The sequence below is a fragment of the Elephas maximus genome, chromosome 11, assembly GCF_024166365.1.
Source record: "Elephas maximus indicus isolate mEleMax1 chromosome 11, mEleMax1 primary haplotype, whole genome shotgun sequence".
Classification (NCBI taxonomy): domain Eukaryota; kingdom Metazoa; phylum Chordata; class Mammalia; order Proboscidea; family Elephantidae; genus Elephas; species Elephas maximus.
In genome coordinates, this window is record NC_064829.1 from 116,308,012 (window position 1) to 116,323,814 (window position 15,803).

At 40.5% G+C, this 15,803-nt stretch overlaps 2 protein-coding genes and 1 long non-coding RNA gene across 3 annotated transcripts in view; 2 read left to right on the forward strand and 1 right to left on the reverse strand.

Moving 5' to 3' along the window:
* The window catches only part of LOC126086095 (zinc finger protein 790-like), a 46,979-nt gene extending 42,504 nt beyond the window's left edge, over positions 1–4,475 (reverse strand). The window contains exon 1 of the mRNA XM_049902197.1: positions 4,470–4,475. The gene's annotated coding sequence lies outside the window, so the exon portion shown is untranslated. The remainder of the gene's footprint in view (positions 1–4,469) is intronic.
* A 146-nt stretch (positions 4,476–4,621) lies between these two features.
* On the forward strand, positions 4,622–13,752 carry LOC126086110 (uncharacterized). Its single transcript, XR_007519414.1, has 3 exons — positions 4,622–4,772; positions 5,602–5,675; positions 13,665–13,752. It is a non-coding gene; the product is annotated as an uncharacterized LOC126086110 (long non-coding RNA).
* Positions 13,753–13,863: 111 nt separating this feature from the next.
* Positions 13,864–15,803, forward strand: part of LOC126086331 (uncharacterized) — a 47,459-nt gene continuing 45,519 nt past the window's right edge. Inside the window, exon 1 of the mRNA XM_049902485.1 lies at positions 13,864–15,385. Coding sequence (XP_049758442.1) covers positions 13,877–15,385 — 1,509 coding nt within the window. The 5' untranslated portion in view covers positions 13,864–13,876. The remainder of the gene's footprint in view (positions 15,386–15,803) is intronic.

Sequence of the window (15,803 nt, forward strand, 5' to 3'; positions counted from 1 at the left end):
CAGCTCTAACTTGCAAAATTGCGGTAACAAGCATACTGGCTGTACTTCTTCCAAGACAGATTTGTGCCTTCCTCTGGCAGTCCAATTCTTCACCAACACCATAATTTGAAGACATCAATTCTTCTTCTCTCTTCCTTATTCATCATCCAGCATTCACATGCATATGAGGCAGTTGAAAATACCATGGCTTGGATCAGCCACACCTTAGTCCTTAAAGTGATATCTCTGCTTTTTAACATCTTAAAGAGGTCTTCTGCAGCAGATTTGCTCAATGCAATGTGTCATTTGATGTCTTGACTGCTGCTTCCATGGATATTGACTATGGATTCAAGTGAAATGAAATCCTCAACAACTTCAGTCTTTTCTCCGTTTATCATGATGTTGCTCACTGGGCCAGTTGTGGGGATTTTTGTTTTCTTTACGCTGAGGTGTAACCCACACTGAAGGCTGTGGTCTTTGATCTTCATCAGTAAGTGCTTCAAGTTCTCTTAACTTTCAGCAAGCAAGGTTGTGTCATCTGCATATCTCAGGCTGTAAATAAGTCTTCCTCCAAAACTGATGCTGTGTTCTTCTTCATATAGTCCAGCTTCTCAGATTATTTGCTAAGTATACAAATTGAATAAGTCTGGTGAAAAGATACAACCCTGACACGCACCTTTCTGGACTGTAAACCCTGCAGTATCCCCTTGTGCTATCTGAACAACTGCCTCTTGGTCTATGTACAGGTTCCTAATGAGACAATTAAGTGTTCTGGGATTCCAATTCTCCACAATGTTATCCATAGTTTGTTATGATCCACACAGTCGAATGCCTTTGCATAGTCAATAAAACATAGGTAAACATCCTTCTGGTATTCTCTGCTTTCAGCCAGGATCCATCTGACATCAGCAATGATATCTGTTATTCCACATCCTCTTCTGAATCCCACTTGAAGTTCTGGCAGTTCCTTATTGATGTACTCCTGCGACCGCTTTTGAATGATCTTCAGCAAAATTTTACTTGTGTGTGATATTAATGATATTGTTTGATAATTTCCACATTCTGTTGGATCACCTTTCTTTGGAAAATGTACTAGTGAGCACCTCTAACACTGCATAAGTTGGTTAAAACGTCTCAATTGGTATTCCATCAATTCCTGGAGTCTTGTTTTTCGCCAATGCCTTCGATGCAGCTTGGACTTTCTCCTTCAGTACCATCAGTTCTTGATCATATGCTACCTCCTGATATGTTTCAACATCAACCAAATCTTTCTGGAACGGTGACTCTGTGTATTCCTTCCATCTTCTTTTGATGATTCATGTGTTGTTTAATATTTTCTCTGTAGAATCCTTCAATATTGCAACGCGAGGCTTGAATTTTTTTCTTCAGTTCTTTCAGCTTAAGAAATGCTGACAGTGTTCTTCCCTTTTGGTTTTCTGTCTCCAGCTCTTTGCACATTTCATTATAATTGTCTTCTCAAACCGCCCTTTGAAATCTTCTGTTCAGTTCTTCTACTTCATCATTTCTTCCTTTTGCTTCAGCTACTCGATGTTCAAGAGCAAATTTCAAATCTCTTCTGACATCCATTTTGGTCTTTTCTTCCTTTCCTGCCTTTTTAAAGACCTTTTGCTTTCTTCATGTATAATATACTTCATGTCATTCCACAACTCATCTGGTCTTCAGTTATTAGTGTTCAATGCATCAAATCTATTCTCGAGAGTCTCTAAATTCAGGTGGGATATACTCAAGGTTGTACATTGGCTCTCACAGATTTACTCTAATTTTCTTCAACTTCAACTTGAATATGAGCATATGAGCAATTGATGGTCTGTTCCACTGTCAGCCCCTGGGTTTGTTCTGATTTCTTTCCACAGATGTAGTTGATTTGATTCCTGTGAATTCCATCTGGTGAGGTTCATGGGTATAGTCGCCATTTATGTTGTTGAAAAAAGGTATTTGCAATGAAGAAGTCATTGGTTTTGCAAAATTCTATCATGTAATCTCCAGTGTCATTTCTGTCATAAGACTGTATTTTCCAATTTATCAATCCTTCTTTGTTTGAAACTTTCTCATTCCAATCACCAATTATCAATGCATCTTGATTGCATGTTTGATCAATTTCAGATGTTGCAGATGTTGGTAAATATCTTTAATTTCCTCATCTTTGGCCTTAGTGGTTGATGCATAAATTTGAATAACAGTCGTATTAACTGGTCTTCCTTGTAGGTGTATAGATATTATTCTATTACTGACAGCATTGTACTTCAGGATTAATCTTGAAGCGTTCTTTTTGACAATGAATGCGACACCGTATCTGCCTGGTTCTCACTCACTTGGATAGAATCTCCTTTATATGGCTTCTACACACCACCACACAGCATCTCTTCTTGTTTCAACTTCAGGATTTTATCCAGTTTGGTAATGTGATATAGCCTATTTGTGGGAAAATGATGCAAGACTTGAATTAAAATTCAAGCATTATCCCAAAACTCAGACTGAGCCTGGGCCTTTTAGGGCTTCTGAAAAATAAGGAAGGCACAGATTCTACCAATGCACAAGAAAGTTATCACATAAAAAAGAAAGCAAATAATGTTTCACCTTAAAGGCCAAACATGAAACAATCATGTAGCAAAGGGCCTGAGACTATTTGAAATATGTATCTCAAAACTGAACCTATTATGCCATCTGAAGGTTCCAAGTATTTCAGAAATTGATGACAGCACCTTACTTTCAAAAACTGAATTATATGGAGAATCTGTCCATACCTGAGCACTGATCCTTATTCTCCAATGTGCTGTGTTGGTCTATTCTCCTGAATCGCATTCCTGAAGGGTTTACTCTGAACATCTTCTAATTGTAGCCAGAGTTCCTGGTTGAATTCAACAATCACATCTCTAAATGTTAGCCCCACCAATGTCTCCCAAAGAACAGATGTCTGGAGGGAGGCTCCTGGAGGCACCCCCCAACCAAAATATCCCATTTAAAACATCTTACTGATTTTATGTACTATTCCAAAATAAACGTCTGTTTATAGAACAAGAAAAAAAATGCTTTAAATTATTTATTATATCAATTACATAGCTTTTTTTCCTGTAAAAATGGTGTGGTGTGGGCATCGGACCTCCTTGTCTAACTTCACCAGGGGAAGGAGAGAGAGTCATCACCAACATCAACAGACCAAGGCTGATTCCTGTGAAGCAGAGGTCAGACACGCCTCCTCTCTCCAACCTTCTTACCAATTCCTACATCAGCTGTCCCTCCCATGGCACTCTCTACAACTCTGCTGGGTTCGATAATTTGTTGCAATGGCCATACAGAATTCACAAACAATATTTACGATTCTGGGGTTTATTAGGGAAGTACCCAGTTACAATTCATGATCAGGAATGAATCAGGATATAAAAGGTGCTCCGCTCTCGCTCCATGGGTGGGCACACCCACTGTAACCACCTTGCTCCATGGGCCAGGAAGCCCACTGTGCCATGTTGCACTGGTCTTCTGGTTCTTCTACTGCTGTTTCTCTTCTCGCCACCTAGTGCCATCTCCAATGTTACAGATCTGTCTCCTGGGTCTAGGAGGTTCTCAGTGCAGAGACCCCAGGTCCAAAGGACATGCCTCACTCTTGTCTCTTCTTGGTGGTAGTGAGGTCCCCCCTTTCCACCTCTAAGATGGCTCATTTTAAGGTCAATCCCCTCACTAGGGTCCCATATACCTTATTTGCATGGTCCCAACACTCCACAAGGGTGCTTGCACTTTATTTGTATTATTACCAAGCTGTCCAATCTCCATGGTGGACCACAAGCACCTTATTTGCATAGTCCCACCCAATCTTTTGGTAGGAGTTACAAGACTATGGCTAGAAAGGCCACATAAAAGTGATCCATCACAGTATTTCCCTTTAAAATTGATGCTGCAGGAAGACATACCCTTATTACCACCATTTAATAAGGAAATGAGGCTCAGAGTCATCAGTTTTCCCCACAGTCACAATCTCAGTCGCCCATACAGTGACCACACATATACACATATTCACACGCAATTTTCCCCTACCACACACACACACAATTACCCCTACCACATATACCGAGAATATGGCCCTCCACCTTCAAAGACACACACAATCTTGACCCCCACCTCTCTCACACATGTCATTCTTACCCGCACGCAGTTTCTCGTTCACTCATCTACTCCCCAAAACCAGTCACACACGCAGTCTCATTACGGTCTCACACACCTCCCACACACTCGGATCCTCCTTTGTCCAGTTCGCGGATACCTCCCCTTTAAACTCTCCAGCCTAGTTTGATCTCAGACGCCCAGGTCCCACTTTTGGGTTCCCTCTTCTGGCTCCCCGCCACGCTCCATGACCGCCTACGTCTAAACTTCTGGGAGCTCCTAGGTTACAGCTGAATCCCGAGCAGCCTCCGAGGCGTAGGTAGGCCTGGTTACCGCTACCCGCCCGGCCTCAACAGCCAAAGCGCACAACTCACCGTTTTCGGCCCGGCCCGTCACTGGACTACATTTCCCAGGAGGCGGCGCGCCAGCGCCGGAAGTCGTTTTACCCTGGAACGCCCTCCGCGCTGCTGGGACTCAGTGTTAACGGGACCGTAGTTTTTAGAGCCTGTCGCTTTCTGGACTACATTTCCCAGAGGCCTCTAGGCCCACCTTTGCCCCCGCCGGAACTCGCTCATACCTGAGGCGTGGGTGCGATCTCCTGCTCTTGTTCGGCGAGCCTTGTGGGAGAGGGGCGCGGCCTGTTTGGACCTGAGCGGAGCGGACGGGAAGAGACAGAGGTGAGGCCCCGGCGTTAGGGCCGTGTGGGGAACCCCTGAAAACGGCCGGATGTGTCGGGGAGGGCTGAGAAAGGGAGACTGTGAGACTGCGTGTGTTGTGACTGAGTCCGTGGTGGGCGTGTCTGTGTGACAGCGCGCGGAGCCACGATCGCGAAGTGGGAGGACCTTGACTTTGCTGTTGTGATTGTGGTGTGAGTGTGTGACCCGGTGGGGGGCTGCGTTTACGGGTGTGCGTGCCTTGACTGTGGTGGTCACTGTGTCCCCGTGGTGTGTGCGTTTGTGATATTGTGGATGTAGGCTCCGCATGAGTTTGTTTTGTGACTGTGTCCCCATGGGGTGTGACACTGAGAGTGGGCGTGTGGAGTGCCTGTGACTGTGTCCCCGTGGTGTGAGTGAATTTGTGTGACTGTGTGTTCCTGTGGAAACCCTGGTGGCATAGTGGTTAAGTGCTACGTCTGCTAACCAAAGTGTTGGCAGTTCAAATCCGCCAGGCGCTCCTTGGAAACTCTATGGGGCAGTTCTACTCTGTTCTATAAGGTCGCTATGAGTCAGACTCGACTCGATGGCACTGGGTATGTGTTCCTATAACCTCTGTGGGAGTGGGACCTCTGTGCCTTTGTGTCTCCAGCTCAGATCCCAGGGGATCTCTGTGAGCCCCGAGACAGATTCTGCCCACAGCTGCAGTGACCCTGACCTCCTGAGATGAATCCAGGCATCTCTCCCCTCCCCCTGCCGGGAGTGGGCGGTAGGGACTAGATCCCACTCTGAAACAGTCGCTCGGGGCTCCCAGAAGAGCCTGGTGCTTTCTGACTCCTTTCTCCTTCCCCAGCTCTGCCCTGCCTGGATGGAGACATCCAAAAGGAGAGAAGAACGGCTGTTGAACATGCACAAGGCACCTGCCAGGTAGCTTGGCGTTCCCCTTGTTTTCCGGAAATCCTTTCTGCTTTGTCAGAACATGGCTTACTTTCCTTCTCTTGAAAATTCTGCCCAACAGATCACCTGATCCCTGGAATTTCTTTGCCCTTTGAGAAAATGCAATGGCTCCGAAGAGCACCCCGCCCCGCCCACCTGGTTTTCACTTACTGACTTGTCAACTAGTTTAATTTTTTATTTATGCTAAGCTTTTTAAAAAATAGTGTTTCTGATTATAAAAAATAAAATGTGGTTATTTTAAAATATTTCAAAAGTAGAGAAACACCCAATGAAGAAAATTCAAATCCCCAGTTAAAGCTAATGCTAACTTTAATATTTTCCTCCCAGTATGTTTTATGTGCATATATGAAATATGGTCTTAAAAATTGGATTCTTCACCTTTCGTACACTTATTTACATTTATTTTATTATATCTTACTTGTTCGGTTAAAATTATACTTAAGTATTTTCCCACATAATTTAATATTTGTAAACATTTTTATAGATGTATATTATTTATTTAAATGCCTATTTTTTTTTCTTTCAAATTAGATACAGAAATGGCACAAAATAGCCATTGGGCAGTTTAACAAGTAATTATAGAGATCCTTGTAAGGGGTACCCAGGTCAAGAAATAGATACAGCCCTCACCAAAGAAGCCCTAACGTACCTCTCCACAATCACAAACAGCTGTGCTGCTCTGATGATGACCACTGTGGGTCACCTTTGCCCTTTGGTAGAGCTTTACTACCTGTGTGTGAATGACAAAACTCTATACGTTTAGTTTTTGTCTGTTTTCTATGTTTGCGTGACTCAAATCAGTCTTTTGTGTTGTTTTTCATAAGACATGTTTGTGAGCTTCACTCATATTTTGTGTAACACAGTTCAGATTTTTTTATTAATATATATATGAACATACTACAGTTCATCCATTCTGCTCTTGTTGGGCATTTTACTTCGAATTTTTGACTAGTATAAGCAATGTGTGTGTAAACGTCTCACGCAGATATTCTGGTCCACATTTACTTCTTTAAACACCAACAATTAAATTGCTGATGTATAGGGTTTATACGTCTTCAATTTTTCTAGATGATGCCAAACTATGTAAGTTTTTAATGGTACCAGTAGTTTATGAAGGTTCCTTTTGCTCCACATCCATGCAGACCTTAAAATATTATATATGTACCTTTTTATTGAAATGTACATATTCATCCTTTGTGTACATGTGATAAATATTTTCTTCTGCTATGGCATTGTTTTTCACTCTTTAGGTTGTCTGTTTATGAACAGAAGTTCTGGATTTCACTGTCACAAAATCTTTTTTTTTGTGGTTAGTACTTTTTTAAGATATTTTCTGCTATCTTGAGGTAATGAGGGAAACCCTGGTGGCATAGTGGTTAAGTGCTACAGCTGCTAACCATAGGGTCGGCAGTTTGAATCCTCCAGGCACTCCTTGGAAACTCTATGGGGCAGTTCTACCCTGTCCTATAGGGTCGATATGAGTTGGAATCGACTCGACAGCACTGGGTTTGGTTTTTTGGTTTTGAGGTAATGAAGGTTTTCTTCTAAGAGCGTTATAGTTTTTGGGTTTAACATTTACATTTTTAAACTACCTGGAATCCAATTTCATGTTTTTCCCCAGGTTGATATCCAGTTGCCCCAGGATCATGTGTTAAAAAGTTCTTCTTTTCTTTCCACTGATTTTCAGTACCATTTTAGTTAAAAATCCAGTGACTGTGTCTTTTTCTGGACCCTATATTCTGTTGCATTGGTCTCTTTGTCCTTCTTTGCAGCAGTGAGCACCGTACTGTCGTATTCAGCGTAACTTTATAATAGTTGGGCTGTTTGTGCTCGTTTGCATTTCCACATAGAGCAAAACCACTGTCGTCAAGTTGATTCCGACTCATAGCGACCCTATAGGACAGAATAGAACCGCCCTGTAGGGTTTCCAAGGCTATAAATCTTTACAGAAGCAGACTGCCACATCTTTCTCCTGCAGAGCCGTTTGGTGGGTTTGAACTGCTGACCTTTTGGTACACAGCTGAGCACTTTAACCACTGTGCCACCAGGGCTCCTTGCATTTCCATATACACTTTTGAATTAACTGGATTCCACCAAAACATCTTTTTGGGATTTGGACTGAATTGCATTGTATGTATAATTACACGGGTAGTAATTTGGAGACTCTTCTCATACATGAATTTTCAATTTATTTTTTTCAGTTCATTTAGGTCTTGCTTGTATTTTTTTTTTGTCTGTTATACATGATTCTAGGAAAAAGGTAATCATATAATCCATATGGAGATACTTAAATTGTCTAATATTTTTCTTATCTGAATAAAATTCTGGCCTACTTAAGTCTGTTTTGTATGAGTTATCTTTTTCTGTTCTCCCTTGTTAGGTTTTAACCATCCCTCCCCACACCCCTCTATGCTTTCCAGGTAGTTTCTGCCTCCACATCTTTCCCATCTATTATCATCGGCTCTGGTATCAGAAAAATGTGACTTCCGATCTAATATTAGCTATAGTACCTGTGAGCTTTTTAACCTGTGAATGAGAGATAAGATGGCATGTGTAGAACACTTGGTACATCAGGTGTTCAGTAAATGGTACCTCCCTTCATGCTTCACTCCCCATTCCGGCGACCTTTGTACCAACTACTGTATGAAGCACATAACTGAAGGCCTCCTGGTGGCCCCCAAAGGGATCTCATACACAACTTTTACTTCCTACCTGCATTGTAAATCCTTGAGAGCCAGGATTATGTCTTTCAATTCTCTTACATACGTAACTTTTCAATCTGTTTTAAATTTATTTTGCTGTGAATTGGAGTTCTAAATTCCATTTTTCCATTTATCCAATTTTATTCCAATATAATTTATTCAATAATTTATTTCCTTTTTCATTACTTTGCACTGCTCATTTGGCATTATTGTGAGGTGAAGAATTACTTTTCCCAAAGAATATGACCTTTGTCCCCGGTTCCTGGGAAGTAGCCTCTAAAACCCTTGGGATTTCTCTAGTGATTGAAGGGTCTTGGTTGTTCATGAGGGCTCCAGACCACACTTGAGAGTTTTTGCTAACGAAGTGACTCTCAGGTGGGGGTTGGCCATGCCAGGAAGACCCACCACTTGATATCAGCTTCAGCTCCAGGGAGGAGGTGGCTGAAGATTGAGTTCCACCATCTGGGCAATGACTCAATCGGGTAATGAAACCCTGATAAAAATTCTGTACACCGAAGCTCAGGTGAACTTCCTGGTTGGTGACAGTCATTGATACACAGGAGGGTAACATGTTCTTTGGTACATGAAAGTTCCATGTTGCGGATCCTCTCAGACCCCTCCCTGTGTCTCTTCTCTTTGTTTATTGTGTGAAATGCACACCTCAGAACATTCACCAGCACAACTTTCACATTTACAATTCAGTGACATTAATTACATTTTTCATGTTGTGCCACCATATCGCTATCCCTTTCCAAATTACCCCACCACCATTGACATAAACGCAGTGCCCCACAAACAAAAACTTCTTCCCCCTCCCACCTACTCTTTGTAACCATTAATAATCTTTGATTTCTATGTATGTGATTATTTCATGTGAGATCACATAGTATTTGTCCTTTTGTGACTCACTTATTTCACTCAGCATAATGTTTTCAAGGTCAATTCATGTATAATGCATTAGAACTGTATTTCTCTTTACGGCTACATGATATTCCAGTGTATGTGTATACCACCTTTTGTTTATCTGGTCATCTGTTGATGGATATTTGGGTTGTTTCCACATTTTGGCTGTTGTGAAATGGCTGCAGTGAATATTGGTGTACAGGCCTCTGTGTTCCTACCTTTACTTCTGAGTATATACTGAGGATTGGGATTGCTAGGCCATATGGTAATTCTATGTTCAACTTTTTGAGGATCCTCCAACTGGTTTCCACAATGATTATGCCGTTTTAGATTCCCACGGGCAATGGATAAGGGTTCCATTTTTTTCCATGTCCTTGCCAATACTTGTTGATTTCAATTTTCTGTGTGTGTGTGGTTTTTTTTTTTTTTTTATCATTGCCATTCTAATGAGGGTGAGGTGTCATCTCATTGTGGTTTTGATTTGAGTTGTTTGTCTATTTGTTGTTAAGTGGTAGAAGTTTTATATATTTTTTTGGATATCAGGCCTTATCTGATACATGGTTCCCAAAAATTGTCTACCTATCTATAGGTTATCTTTTCACTTTGTTGATAAAATCCTTTGATGTATAAAATTATTTTATTTTTATAAGAGCTCATCTATCTATTTTGTCTCTTGCTGCTTGAGCTTTTGTTACTATATCTGATAATTTATCATTAATCATTAGGTCCCACATCCTTGCCCCTACATTTTCTTCTATGAATTTTATAGTTTTACTTTTCACATTTAGGTTTGTGATCCATGTTGAATTGGTTTTTGTGTATGGTGTGAGGCCTGGATCCTAATTCATTCTTCTGCATGTGGAAATTCAGTTTCTCCAGCACCATTTATTGAAGAGACTCTTTCATTCCCCATTGAATGAACTTAGCACCTTTGTCGAAAATCAGTTGACCATAGATACATGGATTTATTTCTAGACTTTCAAGTCTATTCCATTAGTCTGTATTTCTATTATTATATCAGTGCCAGGCTGTCTTAATTACTGTAGCTTTGTAGTATGTTTCAAAATCAGGATATGCATCTCTTCTTTATGCTGGTTTGGATTTGTATCTTTTGTAATAAAACTGTAATCATAAGTATAGCACTTGCCTGAGTTCCATGAGTCATTCTAGTGAATTATTGAACCTGAGAAGGTAGTGGGAACTTCCTAATTTGTAGCCAGTTAGTCAGAAGTACAGGTGTCCTGGGGACCCCTGAACTTGTGGCTGGTGTCCTCAGGGAGTAGTGGGAGCCCCCAAATTTGTAGCCAGTTGGTCCAGGTGCATGTGTCTTGGAGATCCTCAAGCTTATGGCTAGTGTTCAAGTCTTGGGCAGATCTGACATTCTGGAGTCCTGTCCTCTTTAATCTGTGAGGTCTGACCTAACTCTTGGTGAAAAAAAAAAAAGAAAAAACCCATTGCCATCGAGTCGATTCTGACTCATAGCGGCCCTATAGGACAGAGTAGAACTGACCCATAGAGTTTCCAAGGAGCAGCTCGTGGATTCAAACTGCCGACCTTTTGGTTAGCAGCTGTAGCGCTTAACCACTATGCCACCAGAGTTTCCTGGGTAGTTAAGATCAAAGGAACTCATTTGCAGTTGGTGTCAGGGAAGCCATTTAAAGTTGGTGTCAGGAGACACACACACATATTGTAATTACATATTTGTATTTCTTTCTATTCTTTGATCTGTGTCTGTGCTTCTACTTGTACCATGTTTAGATTATTTTTTGTTTTTAAAGTCTTTGAATATCTGATTGGACATGTCATTTCTTTCATAAAGATAGCTTTATTCCTTTTTCCTTTCTTTACAAAAAGAATTCCTTATTACAACAAATTTAGGAAATACAGGGCAGCACAGAGAAAAACACAGAAGGCATCTGTAATCCTATCAGAGATAACTGCTATCAAATTGCTGGCGCGATACCTAGATTTTTTTTTATTGTGTTCATGCTATGGCCCCTGACCTATATAACCTGCTTTATCATGCCAAAATACATTATGAACAACCGTCCATGTCTTTACACATTTACTTTACCGTGATTTATAATGACCTCATAATGTTGTTGTTGTTAGGTGCCGTCAAGCCAGTTCCGACTCACATTGACCCTAGGTACTACACAACAAAACACTACCTGGTCCTGCACTGTCTTCACGATCCTTGTGATGCTTGAGCCCATCGTTACAGCCATTGTGTCAATCCGTCTCGTCAAGGATCTTCCTTTTTCACTGACCCTCTGCTTTACAAGCATGATGTGCTTCTCCAGGAACTGGTCCCTTCTGATAACATGTCCAAAGTACTTGAGACAAAATCTTGCCATCCTTGTTTCTAAGTAGCATTCTGGCTGTACTTCTTCCAAGACCGACTCGTTCGTTCCTTTGGCAGTCCATGGTATATTCAGTATTCTTCACCAACACGTTAACGTGGTTTGCTTACAAATTACTGCCATTATAAACAATGAGCATCTCCTTAGTCCAATTACTTGTCTAGTATTTTCTTTACTTAATTAAATTTTAATTGCTTAAGTAATTAATAAATATATTTTCCTTGTAAAAATTATGTCTGTGTTATAGAGGGGCACGAGTTTCATGTGACCACAGCCCCCAATCCCAGGTGTCTACCCTAACATAGTCATTGTGATCAGTTAATTATTCATCCTTCTTACTTTTAGTCTATGCATTTAAGTGCATACAAATGTGAAGGTATACATGATATGTTTGTCACTTAAAAATATCTCTATATAAGAGGATCATATGTACCTATTACAAAGTGTGGAAAATGAAAGTAACTGCATGACAGGGTGTATCTGAGGATTGAGTTGGTTTAGAACAGGACCTTGCTGCTGTTGTCGTTAGCTGCAGTTTAGATGACCCCTGCTTCACAGTGACCCCATACACAATGGAATAAAATACTGCCTGGTCCTGTGCGATCCCCATGATTGGCTACAGATCAGACTGTTGTGATCCATAGGGTTTTCACTGGTTGATTTTCAGAAGTGGATCTCCAGACCTTTCTTCCTAGTCTGTCTTAATCTGGAAGCTCCACTGAAACCTGGTCACCATCATAGCAACATGAAAGTCTCCACTGACAGGTGGATGGTGGCTGTGTCTCAGGTACATTGTCTAGGAATACAACCTGGGCTTCCCATGTGGAAGGAGAGAATTCTACCACTAAACCACTACCCTCAGAGCAAGAAGAAACATGTAGTAAATGGTCACTAAATGTTGGTTGTTGTTACTATTTTGAAAATTCCTTTTTTAGTGTGAACAATTTTCCACATAATTGTGGGACTACCTCATTTTAAAAAGCAAAAATGTCACTTTAAGAACTAAGATGCTCCTGACCCAAGCCATGATGTTTTCAGTCACCTCATATGCGTGTGAAAGATGGACAGCGAGTAAGGAAGATTGAAGAAGACTTGATGCATTTGAATTATTTTTGGCAAAGAATATGGAATATACCAGGGATTGCCAGAAGAACAAGCAAATCTGCCTTGGAAGAGGTACAGCCAGAGTGCTCCTTGGAAGTAAGGATGGCAAGACTTCATATCACAAACTTGGGACAAGTTATCAGGAGGGACCAGTCCTTGGAGAAGGACACCATGCTTGGTAGAGTAGAGGGTCATTGAAAAAGAGGAAGACCGTAAATGAGATGGATTGGCACAGCAGTTGCAACAATGAGCTCAGGCATAACAACCATCATGAGGATGGTGCAGGACTGGGCAGTGTTTCTTTCTGTTGTACACAGGGTCACTGACTTGATGGTACCTAACAATAACAACAACAGCCTCATTTTAATTGTTTCATATAAGGCCCTATTTTGTAATACTTGGTATGTTTAATCACTTTCCTGTTTTGAAACATTTAGATTGGTGTAGTTATAACTGGTGCAAACAATGTGTTTCAATGAACATCTATGTACAAGCCTCCTCTAAGGTATGCACTAAATTTGAAATTACAGGAAAATACACTATACCTATTTTGAACTTCAGTAAATATTTCCAAATTAAACTTCAGAGTAGCTCAGTCACTCAAACCACACCCAACTGTTTCTGCAGGGAATTTTTATCTAAACCACTATTTAGGAACAATTGACTTAATCCATTTTCCTAAACACCTCCTTCACCTTCCAGTGTGACTTCTTCTCAGTCTTTACTTTCCTAGCCCATTTCTCAGATTGCTCAATCATATTTGAGGACTGTATAAACCATTCACTTTTTATGAAATTAATTTCAGTTGTCTTCCATATCTAATATAAAAGTTTCATTTTTCCCAGAACACAGAAAAAGTGAATGTTTGCTTTTATATTTTCTTTCAGACTGTGAATCAAGGTGTGTGGCCAAGAAATTATTTCTGAAAAAGGAGATTTATGGAATAGGATCATCCCAATGGGAGATAATGGAAAGACTTACAAAGCAAAACATTGAGTGTTCAAGTTTCAGAGATGATTGGGAATGTAAAAGCCAGTTTGTGAGAAAACAGGGATCTCAGGAAGGACATTTCAGTCAAATGGTATTTACTCCTGAAGACATGCCCAGTTTCAGTCATGATCCATCTTTAATTGTACATCAAAAATTTACAAGCGAAGAGCAATCCTGTGAATGTAAGAAATGTGAGAAATCCCTTATAAATGACTTTCAACTCCCTGCACATCAGAGAATTCATATTGGCAAGAAATTCTATGAATGCAAGGAATATGAGAATGCCCTTGGTAGGGACTTTTACCTTACTCAGCATCAAAGAATTCATACTGATGAGAAACCCCTCGAATGTAAAGAATGTGGGAAGGATTTTAATTTTGTATCTGTCCTTATTCGACATCAGCGAATTCATACTGGTGAAAAACCATATGAGTGTAAAGAATGTGGCAAGACCTTTGGTAGTGGTGCAAACCTTGCTTACCATCAGAGAATTCATACTGGTGAGAAACCTTATGAATGTAAGGAATGCGGGAAGGCCTTTGGTAGTGGCTCAAACCTTACTCATCATCAGAGAATCCATACTGGTGAGAAACCCTATGAATGTAAGGAATGTGGGAAAGCCTTTAGTTTTGGATCAGGCCTTATTCGACATCAGATAATTCACAGTGGGGAAAAGCCTTATGAGTGTAAGGAGTGTGGGAAGTCCTTTAGTTTTGAATCAGCCCTTACTCGGCATCAGAGAATTCACACAGGTGAGAAACCTTATGAATGTAAGGATTGTGGGAAATCCTTTGGCAGTGGTTCTAACCTTACTCAACACCAGAGGATTCATACTGGTGAGAAACCCTATGAATGTAAAGTATGTGGAATGACCTTTAGCAGTGGCTCAGCCCTTACTCGGCATCAGAGAATTCATACTGGTGAGAAACCATATGTATGTAATGAATGTAGAAAGGCCTTTAGTTTTGGATCAGCTCTTACTCGACATCAAAGAATTCACACTGGTGAGAAACCGTATGTATGTAAGGAATGTGGGAAGGCGTTTAATAGCGGCTCAGACCTCAGCCAACATCAGAGAATTCACACTGGAGAGAAACCCTACGAGTGTAAAGAATGTGAGAAAGCCTTTAGAAGTGGTTCAAAACTTATTCAGCATCAGAGAATGCACACTGGTGAGAAACCTTATGAATGTAAAGAATGTAGGAAGGCTTTTAGCAGTGGCTCAGACCTTACTCAACACCAGAGAATTCATACTGGTGAGAAACCTTATGAATGTAAGGAATGTGGGAAGGCATTTGGTAGTGGCTCAAAACTTATTCAACACCAGATAATTCATACTGGTGAAAAACCCTATGAGTGTAAGGAATGTGGAAAGTCTTTTAGTAGTGGCTCAGCACTTAATCGGCACCAGAGAATACACACTGGTGAGAAACCCTACAAATGTAAGGAATGTGGGAAGGCTTTTAGTAATGGCTCAAATCTTACTCAACATCAGAGGATTCATACAGGTGAGAAACCCTATGAATGTAAGGAATGTGGTAAACGTTTTGGAAGGAGTTCAGATTTTAGGCAACATACGAAAAGTCATTTCGGTGAGCTCTGTGAGCTGGACAATCTATGAGTTGTAATTACATGGTTAACGGAGCACTTTGAACACTACAAATGTTATTAAAGAACAGAGTCTTCACTTAAGATTCACAGCTCAGTCAGCCTCAGAGAATTCATGCAGGAAAAAAACAACCTACTCAGACTGAATAATATCTGAAGACCTTTATCTACATTTTTTTCTTCATTAACTTCAGAAAATTGACACCTGTGAATAGAAAAACTGAAAAAAAATTACTATATTTTACCTTTATTTTAAACATTGAAAAAATTATTTGGCAGTTAACCGCTCCTTTTGTTATTTTTTTAATCTTCTTAAATTCTTGTGCATTATGCTAATCCATCTCAAAATTTTTTTGAGTTATTTATTGGAGGTCTAAATTTACCTTTTTTCCCTTCCCCAGATGATCTCCTAACACCATTTATTCAAT